The 16039-nt window shown below is 40.5% G+C and overlaps 1 protein-coding gene across 6 annotated transcripts in view; it reads right to left on the reverse strand.

Moving 5' to 3' along the window:
- The window catches only part of Esrrg (estrogen related receptor gamma), a 606145-nt gene that overhangs the window by 141904 nt on the left and 448202 nt on the right, over positions 1–16039 (reverse strand). For all 6 annotated transcript variants that reach the window (XM_045139537.1, XM_004671998.2, XM_045139528.1 and 3 more), the window contains one exon: positions 15452–15568. In XM_045139537.1, the coding sequence (XP_044995472.1) occupies positions 15452–15568 (117 nt within the window). The remainder of the gene's footprint in view (positions 1–15451; positions 15569–16039) is intronic.

Raw genomic sequence — 16039 nt, forward strand, 5'->3', positions numbered from 1 at the left:
CCATCTTTTAAGGAGTGGTAGAAAATGTGATAATATCCTGTTTCTATGAGAAGTAGTGTTTGCAGAAATTAGGAAATTCCTCTTCCTGGCATAACCCTCTTCTGTGAGGACATTTGCAACAAGAAATGACCTGGCAATTTGTGACATCAAAATGTGTCTGTCAAAGAGATCTCTTTGCTCAGAAGAAGGAGACAGAGTCATGGCTTCTACTTGCTTTAAATAATATTTGACCTTGTGACACTCTAGGAAGATTAATTAAGAAGAGACCAAAAAGATGTCATTATGAATATATCAGTTCAGTCTATGGGCCTCAAGGCTGCAATATCGGATTGAGTACTGGCTCTATCATTTCCTGTATGTCTGACGTTAAGTAAGTTAATCAGACGAGTGATTTGAAATAGGTCTTAGTTTTCTCATTTATATTCACTAACTTATCTAATGTCCATGGGGAAATTGGATGGAAAACAGTCTGTTCTCAATTTTTCTCTTTTAATAACAATTGCTATAGTGTCAGAGTATTCACCATAAACTCAATAAAACATGACTATCAAAATGCAATTCGGTCATGGTAGCATATCAATGAATATGCATGGACAATGTATGTATAAATTTTCTCTGAAAATTGTTATTTATGGAGAAAAAGGATTTCTGCACCCAATTTCTAAAACTAGAACTTGAAAGCATATAAATGGAGGTAAAAAGCAAAGGGAAGTTGGCTGTGTTTTAATGAGTACTTACTAAGTGATAGCTAACTGTCAGCTGTAGTGCCTACTCAGTGAGCATTCCTGCTGCAGTTCCATGGAGGACTCAGGAAGAAAGGCAGAGCTTGTGGTCCTAGGCTCTTTCTCTTCTCTGTGAAATGTACTCAGTGAAGAGAGGAAAAGGATGACTGAAGATGAACACCTAATGTCTTCTATGTGCTACGGTTTGGCAGGCACCATGCCAAGAACATTATGCATACCACGTCGTTCCAGTCCCAGGAAATCTCTAACATATTTCATAATTTCAACATTCATTTCACGGCTAAGTCTCAAAAAGGTAAGGTATGGGGCTGGAGAGATGGCTTAGCAGCTAAGGCATTTGCCTCCAAAGCCACAGGATCCCGGTTCGATTCTCCAGGACACATGTAAGCCAGGGTCACAATGGGGCACACGCATCGGGAATTCGTTTGCAGTGGCTGAGGCCCTGGCATGCCCACTCTCTCTCTCTCTCTCTTTCTCATTCTCTGCCTCTTTTTCTCTCAAGTAAATAAATAAATAATAAAATATATATATTTTTTAAAAAAAGTAAGGTAACTCACTTGGACCTGCACAGCTTGTGAGTAGTGAAGTTTGCATTTTACCACAATTCCAGCCATTGGGACTACTTAGTTTTATGAAAATTGTGTAAAATTAGAAGTTGAGTATTCAGTTAGTCAGGACATTTCAAGGGTTCCACAGATGTCACGGATGATCTTTGACACCAGAGTTCAGGCTCTTTACCTTTACATCATATTTCCTGTTTTGTAAATCATGGTGTCAAGATTATAAATTGCATGGAATGGACTGTGACACTTGGCTAATGAAATAGAGAAAGGGGTGTGGCCTATATGAGTTTAAGCATCGTGATCATGGACGGTAAGCTATGTGAGAACAGGAACTTATCCCTCATAGCCATTTCAATTGTGAGTGTGTGTGTGTGTGAGAGAGAGAGAGAGAGAGAGGGAGAGAGAGACAGAGAGAGAGAGCATGGATGCACATATGTGCAAGCCTTTGCACTTGTATATGTTGCTCATGTATGTACAGACTAGATGTCAGCCTCAGGGTCTCTCATTGGCCTGGAGTTCACCGAAGATGCTAGACTGTCTGGATAACATGACAACACAATTCAAGTATCCACGCATTTCCACCTACTCAGCTCTGAATTTACAGTTGTACCACCATTTTTTTCTACTTTCTTTATTCCTTCCTTCCTTTCTTTCCTTCTTTCTCTCTTTCTTTCTTTTATTTTATGCATGCATTTTAGGGACTGTACTCATATCCTCATGCTTGCACAACAAGCAATTTACCAACAGAGCTATCTGGCAGCCTCACTTATCTCTTCCTTAGTTCTTTGCTTCTTCATCTCTCTTTCCTTCTCCCCTTTTGCAATGGTGACTCACTATGTAGCACAGGCTGGTCACAGACTTCTCAAGTGATCCTCTCACCTCAGTTGCAGTTCCAAGTATCTGGGACTACAGATGCACCACCAAATCTAGCTTCGTAATATTCCCTTGGAATCTCTAAAGCTTAATAAAGTGAGTGGCACAGAGTTCTCTATCTCAGGACAAATGAATGGAAGGTTAGGGAATGGATGGATGGATAACAGTCAATGAGATGTACTTAAAATGGGATTTATTTAGATTGACAGGTAAACAGAAATCAGTTTGTGGGAGGAATGACTTCACCCCACATTTAGATGATATCATGACCAGGGTGCATTTCTGGGATATCGGAATTATTTTTACAGAAAAAAAAAAAAAAAACACGAGGCAATAATTCAGCTTCTCTCCAAATATGTCCAAATAATGCACAAACTGATAATAACTAAATACTGGCTGAGGTCAGGGTAATTAACATTAAATTGGCTTCAAATATACTAATGACTTTGATGATATTGCTGCTGAGACATTGACCAGGCATGGTGATGAGTGTTGAAGATCAGAGGCTGCTCCACAGAAGGGGGAGGAGGAAGTAGACATGAACTTCACAGCTTAGAGTCACCAAGTGCAGTTGTGAAGAAAATTCAAGGAACAAGGAGGGTAGGATGAGATGAGTCCTGTGCACTCTGGAAGGTCAGCTTCAGGGAGAAGCTCATTGAAAAACCTGGGGGAACGACTTAATATGGGTTTGCCTAAAGGAAGTAGTTATTGTTGCTGAGAATAAAGGGACCAGAAATAAAAAAAAAAAGACTTGGTTTCCTAAAGGAACAACACAACATGATAGTTTGAGTTGAGACACAAAATTGGAATGTAAAACAGAAACTAAGACTGATGTAGAAGCAGAACTCTGTTAACCTAGCAACATAAATTATTTCATTTTAATATGCTCTCCTCCTTAAACTCCCTATCTCTCCAAAATATCTAAATGCTCTTGTAAAATAATTGTGGTGTATTAAGATGGTGATGAAGGAGCTTGCATAGGAAAGGTGTGGCAAATGAAAATGGAATTCTTGGTAACAAGAGGAGATAGTGATCCTACAGAGAAACAGGTTAACTGAAAGGCAATTGCTTGGAAACCCTCCGTTTGGATTTTGCCATCTGTCCCACTTCATTGTGGTTCATCATCTATACAAGAAGAGTATCTTATGATGGAGGCTTTAGATGCAGTAAAAATCTAACAGCCATGTCAAGGGGCTCTTCAAATCAAGTAAAGTATGAACTCATTCATGGTGCATATCAGCAACCCAAATCCATCCCACGTGAGGGACAGTAATATTGATGCCCAACAGTCAGCTCCCGTGGGTAACACTGAGTGGGAGTGGCTGGTCACTGGTCTCTGTCCTGGTAGCCACAAAGCCACCCTGGCTCTCAGAATGCACAATCTGCTGTTCACCGCAGTCTGGTCTGCCAGGAAGCCCAGGATGGACTCCCCGCTAATGCCATCAGGCTCAGGGAATTTGGCTAGCACCAGGCACCTCGACTTCTGCCAGACAGTTGGCTTTGGGGAAGCCGCTGACCTACTCTCCTCAGAGCGGCTTTTGTGAACCTGGAACCCAGCCTGCCCTCATCATTGATCAACCTTGGCCAAGCCAGCTGGCTTGCTCCTTTGCAGACAGCTTGCCTTAGGGAAACTGGTTGGTGGCTCTTTCACCCTACTAAGCAAGAGAGAACAGAGCAGCAAGCACACTATAGAACAATTTCAATTGTGAGAGGCTTAAGGCCAAGGGCAATCATGGTTAACACGTGATATAAGGGGAGTCAAACTCTACAGTCTTAATAAGCAAGGGAACAAGGGAGACACTCCATCCCAATGAAAGTATACCACCAATGGAGCACTCCATTAATCGATTTTATCAAATACATACCAGGGTCCCCTTACATTAAATTTCATCACAGAGTCATGCATATCCATGCCACATTGTTGTGTGCATGCCTGGTTGACAAGGAATGAAGACCTGTCTGAGGACTGGTGAGGAGAAAGTGTATTATCAGAGTCCCACGTGGCTGTTGCCTTCCCACCCGGTCCTTCACCACTATTGGTACTATCACTGTCTTTCCCTGCTTGATCAAATGTTCAAGTAGGTTCCTGCTTGGGGGCTGAATCCACAGGGAATGCTTTATAATTCAAAAGGAATAAAACTGCATAACATCTTAGATAAATGTTGGCTTCCCACTTCAAGTTCACAACGGGAATGACTAATGGGATTAATCAAATAAATGATTAACTTTTAATAGTGTTCCAATTATACAAGGAGGAAAGGAGCTAAAATACCAGTTCCAGGGATGGAAAGATGGCTTAGCAGTGAAGGTGCTTGCCTGCAAAGCCAAATAACTCAGACTTGATTTCCAGGACCCACATAAGACAGATGCGCAAGGTAGTGCATGTGTGTGGAGTTTGTTTGAAAAGGATGAAGGCCCTGGCATGCCCATTTTTCCCTTCCTCTCTCTCCCCCATATATATATGTGTGTGTGTGTGTGTGTGTGTGTGTGTGTGTCTGTCTGTCTGTCTGTCTGTGTGTCTGTGTGTGTGTGTGCACACACACTTCTTTCTCTCTCTCAAATAGATATTTTTAACTTAAAAAAAATTAAAAAATCACCAATTCCATATGATTCCCATCTTCCCTTCTACCCTCTGTAACTAAACAAAGGAAGGAGAGTAAATGCTTTCATTGGATGAATTCTTATTGGTACATTTAGTTAGCTTGTATATCTACCTTACCTAATATAATTGTGATTTTTTAAAGGTACAAAAAGTATAAATACAAAATTGATTCAGAGTTACATGGAAGGTGTGATATTTCCCCCATGGATATTTATATGGAAGAGCGGAAAATATTTTAAACAACAGCATTCTATTTTTTTATAAAATGGACAATAATATAATATCCCAGTGTTACATCTGGCATAGCCTCAAAATAACTGAAGCAGATGGTAGTCAAGATAGGGAATCAATTCCTCTCCACAAATGTACAATTTAGAAGGGATATGGTCCTAAAAACTGACCCAAAGAGTAACTTGTGCCACAAAGCCAAACTTTCCTCTATGCTTCAACCTGGAACTAAGTATAATGCTATCTGCCATATGAGAAAAAACACAGGCCCATGGAAAAAATGTGGGAAGTGAGCTCTGGAATATTGCTGATGCTTATTTGCATGGCTTACTTTTCTGAAGTTGGGTAGGGTGCAGCTTGGTGGCCCCTCTCTTTCTCAGCATGGTGAGGCCCTGGGTTTCATCCCTGGCTCAGCAAAACTAAAAAGGTAAATAAATAAATGAACAAATAAAGAAGTCATTTCTAATTTTTTTGACAATTTCAGAATCTCTAAAGGGGAATTTAACCTAAAATATTTCTAGTGTAATTCTCATATAATATATGAACTCTTTTCTTTAATACATGTCTCCTAAGGAGGGTCACATGTTGCCTCCCAACAGGGTTTTCTCATTTGTGAACATTAATGAAAGAATTCAAATCCCTAAAGCAAGTCTCAGTTTGAAAGGGGGGGGGGATGTAGATTCTTAAATATTTTAAGAGTTTAGTTTTTCATAATACCCATAAATTATTTTAAAAAATGCCATTTAGCTGGAAATGGTGGTACATGTCTATAATCCTATACTAAGGATTCAAAGGCAGGAGGATTTCCTGAGCTACAGAGTGAATTCAAAGTGACTCTGAGTTGCAGAGTAGCCTCGGCTACAGTGTAAATTTTTGTTTTTTTTTTTTTAGTATTAAAACATCTGTTAACATAAAAAGAAAAACAATTTCTGAGCTAAATATTTACTTGAATATTTTGAAATGTCACAAAGAAAAAATCTATTACAGTATGTTTATTCTATAAAGTTCATGATAATAAGAATAATTTATTAAGCCATCTGTGGTGGCACATACCTTAAATCACACAAATCAGGAGGCAGGAGGATCGCTGTGAGCTCAAGGCCACCCTGAGACTACACAGTGAATTCTGGTCAGTCTGGGATACAGTAAGACTCTATCTCAAAAAACAACAACAAAATTATTAAAAGATTAAAATTAGAGTGGGGTATAGTGGTGCATGCCTTTAATTCCAGCATTCTGGAGGGCGAGGTAGGAGGATCCCTGTGAATTTGAGGTCACTCTGAGACTAAAATAGTGAATTCTAGGTCAGCCTGGGCTACAGTGAGATCCTACCTTGAGAAAAAATGTAATTAATTAATTAAAAATATATAAAGAAAAATTATACTATATAAATACAGAGGTAGTCAAAACAATGCACTTATTACAGCATCAAAGTTCTTTATACACTATTAGGACTATTCCAAGTTTCCTCTCCTTTGGGCTGTGGGGAGATACCTACCATTGAGGGATATTAAGAAAATTCTCCCCAAAATAGGAACCCCACTAAAGCACACGGTGTACAGCCTAATGCATATTAAATTCTCAAGAATAGGCTATTAGTCTTACCTTCAACATCTTGAGACAGACTATTCGAGTCTCACTGCAACAAAATGATGTTAAAAAAAAAAAAAGGAAGAAAAAAAAGCCACCATCTGGTAATAGTGTCTGTACACGGAGTAAGTTTTTGTGGCACCTTAGATACATTCCCAAATGGCTTGATGTCAAGACAAAGCTCACAGAGAAGGTGGTCTTTGCCACCGCCTGTGTTATAACTTGGGAGTTCTGTTTAACGCTCTGCATTAATGAGCGGGTTTCTTCGGATGGCATCACAGCCGTGTGTGCAGGAAACACCAGGGAGGTCAGCACAGTTCTATTAACTGTCATCTAACACAGAAATATTTTCCTTGAATACCATTAAAGCTTTCTCCTTTCCTTTGTTCTGCCTTTTTGAAGGCAGTAGGAACCCAAATTTCCCCAGCAATAATTTCTGTTTTCAACTTGGCAGCATAATGATATTAGGCTTGAGGAAGAAAAAAAAAAAATCACCTTGGCAATGTCGTCTTGAGAGGGCTTTACAAAAGAGATTCTGTTAGGATAAATTGCAAAGCAGGCTCATTCGGTAAGCAAAATCAAATCCACTTGTTACTAAATGACCCGAGTGGTTTTATATTTTTTCCAAGAGAACTCCCCTTAAGATGCTTCTAGATCTTTTAAATGACCATTTCATTAAAATGGGTTATATAGGCCAAAAGGCTAATTAAAGAAGAAAGTTGCTTGTTGCTGCTCCTGCTTGAAGGTAAACCAAGAGGCTCTGATTCCTCCACTCTGATGTATCAAGACGTGAGCTTCAGTTCCAGCAAAAACACTTCTGGAATAATTCTTCTCACAATTAGAGGACTCAGGACAACTGATGGAAGATGATCATTGTATCTCAGCAGATGAAGAAATGTCTGTAATCTGTGCTTTCACATATATGTGCACATAACACACACATATGCTCAAACACTTTCTCTAAGAGGTGAATGGCTTGGACTGAAGCAATTCAAAATAATTATGACCTCTAGATAAAAGGTTCAGGGCTTTCTATAGTAAGGACTGATGATGTTTTTTTTATTATTATTAATTAGTTTTGTATTCAGCAAATACAGTCAGTTTGGTACCATTATTAGGCTCATCTGTGACCTACCCCCTCCCCTTGGCCCCTCCTTGTTGAGGTATATGGGTCGTGCATTGTAGAGTTAGCCCACAGTTATGGGTAGGATAAATGTCTCTGCATATCATGACCCAACATGTGGCTCTGACATTCTTTCTGGCATCTCTTCCACAAAATTTCCCTGAGCCATGTTGGGTTCTTGTTTGGTCTCCTTCAGTGATGAGGTGTTGGGGTCCTCTGGGTCTCTGGCTCTGGTTTGGTAGGAGTTGATTGTTCTCTGTGTAGATCTCCTTCGTTCTTGTACTGGTACATAGTTCACCAGGAAAACAGCACTCTTGCTTGTTTTGTCAATGTTTCTTAGTTTCAGCCGGGGCCCTTTCATACCTCAAAAGGACTGATGATTTTTGATGACATTACGATTTGTCAAAGCAAATGATTTAAGCCAGCCTTAGATGACATGATCTTTCTAAGGCACTGTGTCTTCAGACTTGCCATTGTTAGTTCCTAGCTCCTTTGACTCACTTCCAGTTCCCACTCAGTGTGATGATATGGCAATCCAGTCTTCTCTCTCATCCCATAGATACCTTGTCGGGGTTCATTCCCATCATTATCTGTATCTTCAGCCCCTCTATCTGATTCCAAGCGAGAAGCCTGACTTCCTCAGATTAGAATAACAAATCAATGTATGTATGTATGCATACTGCCACTCTCTACTTCATTCTCTGTCTCTCAACTTAATAAATAAAAAATATTATAAAAAATTGAAAAAATGCAAGTCTAATATGAACATCAATGAAATTCATAGTAGATTATTAATTTTGCTTGTTTCAATGACAGACTTTCCCTAGCCTCAAGCTAAACATACTTTATCTTTGCTTATCCTGCTGTTGTCACTATTTTTATTTTAAAAATGTATCCCTAAACCATTGAATAAAATCTCACTGGTCCCAAACAGAGAAATCTGCGATAGGACTTCAGATGCCTGACAAAGCAAACCTTATCTGACTGTGATTCAATATATTCACATGACATGGGTGGAGTTATGAGGAAATATCGAGCAAAAGGTTTTCAAACAGGGGCAAAATGCAGAATCAATACTTCCTTTCGTAGGTATTCAAATACCTATTCATTTCTGAAAAGTTGCTCCAGCTCTCAGCTCAGCTGACTTTGAGCATACAGCCTGCTCTTCCAGAGAAATGCAAAGCACTTGAAGACACCGTCCACAGAGCAGCTTCGTCCACCGCCCATGCCCACACTGCACTGCGTGCTGAAGACCGGGCACACGTCGTCATGATGCACGCCACCACCCACAGCCAGTGCGCTCGCCCTGCACGTCTTCATGTCCTAGACGAGTAGCATGCTTATGTGGCATCATACCATTTTTAAACAAATCCTGTATGCTTTCAAGAGAGGAGGAATGAGAGAATGAGTCCACCAGCTTTCACATACATATAACAGCAGAAGTTCATAAGCTTGTCGAAATCTCAGTGCTAAGCTGTTGTGAAAATCAGAGCAAAATCTTGAGTACAGTGTTTTGTCAGGTACCAGGGAGAAGCTCAATTGCCATCTGTTGAGATTTATTAAAACTCATTTCCATTATTTTGCCCCACTATGCTGCTGTTCCATCTTTCTTCTCCTCTTCCTATTCCCCTCCCTCCCTTCCTCCTCGTTCTCCTTTAATGATAATGATAAGACTAGTCATGTAAACCTTTCTTCACCTATAATGCTGTTGATGACACATCTGTTTATGTTCAGGTCTCTGCACCCTTTTTATATTTTCTTCCCCATTGTTTGACCTAAGGTCAGATATTGAAGGCTAAATTGCATTGTGAAATGTCTGAATAAATTTTCACTTATAGACATGCTTTCTGCACATTCCAAATCCGGTCCATGCAGCATCTCGATGGGACGCATCTGGCACTGAGATCCCAGCTCCTAGCTTCTCTGCTGTTCCACTACACAGCCTGCATTCACTGAATTTGGAAACCCTTGCTCAATACAATTCCCTCAAGAACGTAATGCAAGTGAATCTTAGAGAGGTGTCATAACTTGTCATTATAGGGTTAGGGGCTAATTCCAGGTCCACCTAGCCCATTTGACTACTGCTGGTGAGAGTAGGAAATACTTAACCTGCAATATCTTTGTTTTATTCTTATTTTTTGTGGTGCTGTGTTTGCAATCCATGATCTAGCTCGCACATCTTAATCAAGAACTCTACTACTGACCTATGCCCAGAGCACGCTAGGTCACCCCATGAATACCTATTACACAGTTCTGGTTTTTTGAGGTACGGTCTCACTCTAGTCCAGGAAGACCTGGAATTCACTATGTAGTCTTGGGGTGGCCTTGAACTCACAGTGATTCTCCTACCTCTGCCTCCTGAATGCTGAGATTAAAGATATGTGCCACCATGCCTAATATTCTGGTGAATATTATAATTTATACCCTTTTATAGATGACAAAAATGAAGATTACAAATTTTTAGTATCAGGGCTGCTTTTTGTCATTTTTCTTTTATTTAATTTTAATTGTTATTGTGAATATCATTATAATTTTTTTAAAGGGTCTCAGGTATGCCAGGCTAGACACAAACTTGCTGAGAGGTAATACTGATTAACTTCCTGATTCTCTACCTCCTCCTCCAAATGCAGGGAAATAGCAGGCCCCATCATGCCTGCTCTAGGACTTCTTAAGGTAGAAAAGTATCACATTGCCTGGGAACAAAAGAGCAGGCCAGGACACCCGTGTGGCCTGACTCTCTCATATTCTGCATGGATGCTGACCTGGCTGGGGAATATCATGTATGTAAATAACCCGTGCTCACTTGCAACACTAAGACAAAAAAAAAGCTGCCAAGGCTGTCCAAGTGAAACCCCGTGTCCTACTAATGCCACACTACCCGTCAAGCCTCTGCTCGGCAGATTCCACACCTCCATCAGATAATTATGGCTTTCATAAAAATGTCTCTGTTTGCTATCAATAGAGCCAAAAGCAAGCCAGTCTGTCCTGTAATAGCCTTTAAATAACCAAGAAGAGAGAAGAAAATAAAAATAAATCATGACCAGATTTATAGGTACACGTTGATTCGTTCTTGGTTTTCTTTCTTCAAATAAGCAATAAGTTAAAAAAATGGAAAGGGAATGTTGAGACTAGATATCATGTAATAGATGGGTTGTCTCTGACATACAGTGTGTACAATGCAGAGAAAAAATAACGCACGCCCATCATTTGTGATTTTTACCAGCAAAGCAAAGCCACAAGAAGGACAAAGGGATGTTTTCAGAATGCCGAACAGTGCTACCACCTGGGTTCAAATAAATTACTATTTGCTCAGTTTTACTTCTTGAATCTCTCTGATGATGTGACATTTTGTGACGAAGTGACATTTTGCTGCTTTATATGTCACGAGTATTGTTTGAAATTCTTTTTACTTAATGATTGGCTTGTTTTGTTTTTATTTATTTGAGACAGAGAAAGATGTAGATAGAGAAAGAGATAAACAGAATGAGCACTCCAGGGTTTTTAGCTACTTCAAATTAACTCCAGATACATATACTGTCTTGTGTACCTGGCTTTACATAGGTACTGGGGAACTGAGCTTGGGCCCTTTGGCTTTGCAGGCAAGTACCTTAACCATTAAGCCATCCATCAAGCCCTGAGATCCTTTTATGTTTTTGCTTCTGCAGGTGACCAATGTTTTATTCAAAAATTCTAATATTAAAAATCAAACCTATATCATTCAGATATATTTATGAATGGTTTACAAGAAGTCAAAACTTACAAGCATCTATGGCTGTGACTCAGTTTACCCACTTACACCATACCTTCCCTAGCATGCCCTCTCCTGCACTTAGTTAGATATCTTCTCACCAGGATATGCCTTGATTAGTAGAAATGCCAGTCAGTATCCAAAGAGTAAAGGCCTCATTTTTCTACAGTCTTCCTTTTTAATGAAAACCTTGTTCATTTCTTCAGGCAGCACTTTACGATACACCTGGTGAGCTGAATAAAAAGTGCCATTAAAGGAAAGAAGGTTCCCATCAAAGCTGTTGAAATCTGATTTCATTTCAGAGTCTAGAACTAATGTTGTTTTTTGTTTAAGTAGATTTTGTCTGTCAATTTCCAGACCTGCTGTGCCATCGCCTGTATGGGCTGCTGTGGTCAACGTGGGGGCTGTAGCGGCAAATTTTATTATGGACTGGTAATTGAATTGAACAGGTTTACATTTGAATAGATTTACTACTTCATGATCTCTGACATGCTGCATGGGACTGAAATCCCTGCACATCCATAAAGATATGTTTAAGGTGGTGTCAGTCTCTCCAGGCCCAGAGAGCAAGCCTTGAGCCACAGACATGGCCAAACATAATTGTGTATTTATATGCAGGATAGAAAGCAATATTTCACTGTATTTTTAAGTGGAAAGAAGAAAAAGAGACAATATTCCAAATAGACTCATCACCATCCTATCTTTTGTTGGGAGGAGGAAGGAGAGGAGCTTAAAGAACTGATATTTTGCCATCTAAATGGTCATAAGTAAAGCCAAGGAAATAAATGATGGTTTGAACATATCAGCAAAAGCGGCAATTCTCTTGCAAACAGAGCCTCTCAGGGCTGGATAACAGTGACTGAGGAAGTGTGCATCACAGATAAGCACAAGCCGATGGACTCTGAGCAACAATGTTTAATTAAACACAGCTCACACCTCTCATTCACTCTCACCACCCTTGGGACCACTCTTGGGATAAGTGACAGGGAGAAACATTTGGGGAAAAGAAAAAAAAACACACACACTTCTGCTTGCTCATCCTTAAACTCTTGAGGACAACCAGTTGAGTAAATTATAGTATTAAAATGAAACTAATAAAAAAAATACTATCTATCTAGAAATGAAGGTGTGTCTGTATGGCTTTTAGTGTTTGAAAATAAAACATGATACTATCACACATTACTGATAGATATTTATAGCATTTAAATGAATGTATTGTCTTCTTAAAAACATTCATTTGAAACCGGGCATGGTGGCATATACTTTTAATCCCAGCACTTGGTAGGCAGAGGTAGAAGGATAGCTGTGAGTTTGAGGCTACCCTGAGACTAGATAGTGAATTGCCTGGGCTAGAGCAAGACTTTACCTTGAAAAACAACAAATAATAATAATTTCTCAACTTAATGGAGTTTGAAATCTTTCTACATTAAACTTATTTGAGCATAAGTTTACCTTAAATCTTGACAGCTAAATGGCAATATAGGTATAGCCAAGACCAAAACTCAATTGTCCATCACTGATCATGGCATTCTTAATTGTGTTTTCAGTTTGTTTATTTGATTAATTTTTTAGACTCAGAGATATTATACCATGAATCACTTTTTTGCATGTTGCTCTGCTACAGGTTTAAAACAGTGGCTACAAAGACTTCTTCATCAAAAAGCAAGTGAGGGGAAGATCCAGAGGCATGACCCTCACCCAACAGTGACTGACTGTGGCACTCCCATCTCATAGCCCACCTCCCCATGATGACCACCACCAACACCTCCGAGGGGGCCCCTCAGTGGAATGGGGCAGGGAGGAGGAAATGATGGTCCCAACACATGATGATCCATACAAACTTTCTACTTGATAAACTATATTAAAAAATGAAAAGTCTTCAACACCTTTACCAAAATTAAAAGGGAATGTGTGTTCCATTGTAGTTACTTTTTATTCACATGTTGCTTTTATTAAAAAACAAACAAACAAAAACAGAAAGCTTTGGACAATTTCATGGGAGCTTCTCCTAGCATATGCAACCAAGGAACTTTTGTGTCACTAGGCCCTAGAATAGTATGCGACATGGGAGAAAATTTCAGTAGCACTTGTGCAGACATGTTGTAAGCAACAAGCTGGTTGCCTGTGAGCAACGCGGACAGTGCTAAGGGCTAGAGAGCAGAAAGCGCTCCTCGTCCTCACTTTCCCCCCCCCATGGCTGTCACATCCCAAGAGGTCAGGTCTACTCCCGCCAGGCTTCCTCCTTGCTGGGCCTCTCCTCTCCACTATAGGTATCACACACATGGAATCACATTACTAGATTTATGGTTTTTCCCTCCATTAATCTGATGACAGTGGTCTTTGTCACTGTGGTGGTTTGCATGTGAAATACCCCCTAACCTCATGTGTTTGTGATCAGGTCTCATACTGACTCCCCAGCTGGGGGTGCCTTTGGGAGTGAAAGCCTTCCTGGAGGAGGTGTGTCACTGGGGGGTGGGCCTCAAGACTTGTGAGTTCAGCTCATAGCCAGCTCATGCTGTCTACTGCTGTGGCTGCTGGCTTGCTCCTGCCACGTTTTCCTCACCATGATGAAACTTCTTGAAACAGCAGGCTGGAAATGAACCACTTCCATCTGTAAGCTGCCTCTGGCTGGGCATTTTGTCGCAGCAATGACAAATTAACAGTTACACACTTCTTTTAGTAATGCCTTAAAGTTATGTTTGTTGGTTCATAGATGTTTATTGGGGAGTCCACAGTTGAGTGTGAGACATACCAGAGGGGATGTTATTTGTTCCTCGTAGACAAATGAGGGATGGAAAAATAAGGCCAGAATTACATGTACCTGAACATATTCTGTTTATCACATCCTCCTATGTCACAGTACAGAGTAAAATCTTTAGAACAGGAAAAAAAAAAAAAAAAAAAACAGGTAAAAATATGTGTGTCCAGTAACACCATCCAACTGAGACCCTGGTTCCAGTTGATGAATTTCCCTCTGTGTCCCCATGCACTTTGAAGTTATAAAAACTAGAGGAGCTCCAGTAAAAATGCATAAATTATAAATCTGGGGACAAAGAACCTTTCTATGATACAACAAATTCATTGAATTAAACCAATTTCAACTTCAAAATTTCATTACCTCATTTTCACATGGCCGTTTTATAAAAGTACTATCTTCATTTAAACTTTGGTGAACTTTTGAAGAGAGTGAAATAAGTGTCACGGTTATATGTGATGTCTAGAGAACACAGCATGGACAGACAGGCACAACACAAACACTGCAAGGGCAGGGCTTGTCTCTCCAAGAAAAGAACGTTTTACTTTATCTCCAAGCTGAGAGAGTCGGGCAGACACCCTGAAAACTGCAAGCCCTGCAGGGCCTCGTCTACTGTGGAGTAGTTGAACAGCACCCGCACTTAGGCGGCCTTGCTCTTGGGCTCCACCACGTTTTCACTGTGTAAAGTTAGGCAACGTGTGGTTCAGCATGCGACCTATGTTCACTGTTATTACAGCGCTGTAGTTACCCCCAGACGAGAACAAATGAAGCCATTTGAACAGCAGACCACATGGACTTTGAAATAGAAAGTACAACCAAAAGATAGGACTAGAAGAAGATAGAGTACATAAGCTCAAAATTGGTAGAAGAGAGGGGGATATTTTTGAACACAGTGATTAGAAGAAAAACAAAACCGTATTGTCAGCAGCCTCTCCGTGCGTCATCTTCGTCCCTTCTGCCAGTGGTAAAGATCATAAGGCCATGACCACTCAGCCCACCTGAGCATTTAGCCGCACGTCAGAAGGTCCTACCTTTTCCCTTTCGGTGGATGTTAAACTGTTATTCTCAAGTGTCAAAGCTCATGTAGAAAGAGTATTCATCCATCAGTACAGGGTACTTACTCTTGCATCATCTTGTTCCGGCTCCTCCAAAGTTGGTAGGATTATTTGTCCCATCACACCCCTGCTCCCCTAACGCAAAGCCTGGGGCAACAGCACCGTACTTACCTTCCTTGAGCATGCCCACTTTGAGACACTTCATGAAGCGGCAAGCCTGGCAGGATTTACGTCTGCGCTTCGTGATCTCACATTCATTCGTGGCAGGGCAGCTGTACTCTATGTTACCTGAAATTCAGAGTTTGAAAGAAAAAAGTAGTTAGATTGGCAGTTTCCAGGAGGTGCTAGCATCCCAAAGAACACTGGCCAGTGTTACTCTGTCTTCTCCCCTGCCAAGTCTCATAAGATTCATAAGGAAGGTGACAAGTGTCAGGACACCGAGTATGCTGGTACACCAGAGGAAGCAAAGCATAATGCAAAGAGATTCTTCAGAAAGTTCAGCTCAGCCTGATATGGTGGTGACCGCAGCATTTGGGGGGCAGGGACAGAAGAATTACTATTTTTAATCTAGCCTGATGTATACAGTGAGTTTGGGCCAGCCAAGGCCACATACTAAGACACTAAAAATAGGGTGTCTGGGGACATGGCTCAGTGGATAAAGCAAGCACCGCTCAAGCTGGAGTTCCAGGGCTTGATTCTGACACCACACATGCAAATCCAGAAGCCACGGCAGGTCTGTGTAATCCTGTACTCCGATGC

The sequence above is a fragment of the Jaculus jaculus genome, chromosome 1, assembly GCF_020740685.1.
Source record: "Jaculus jaculus isolate mJacJac1 chromosome 1, mJacJac1.mat.Y.cur, whole genome shotgun sequence".
In the NCBI taxonomy this organism is placed as follows: domain Eukaryota; kingdom Metazoa; phylum Chordata; class Mammalia; order Rodentia; family Dipodidae; genus Jaculus; species Jaculus jaculus.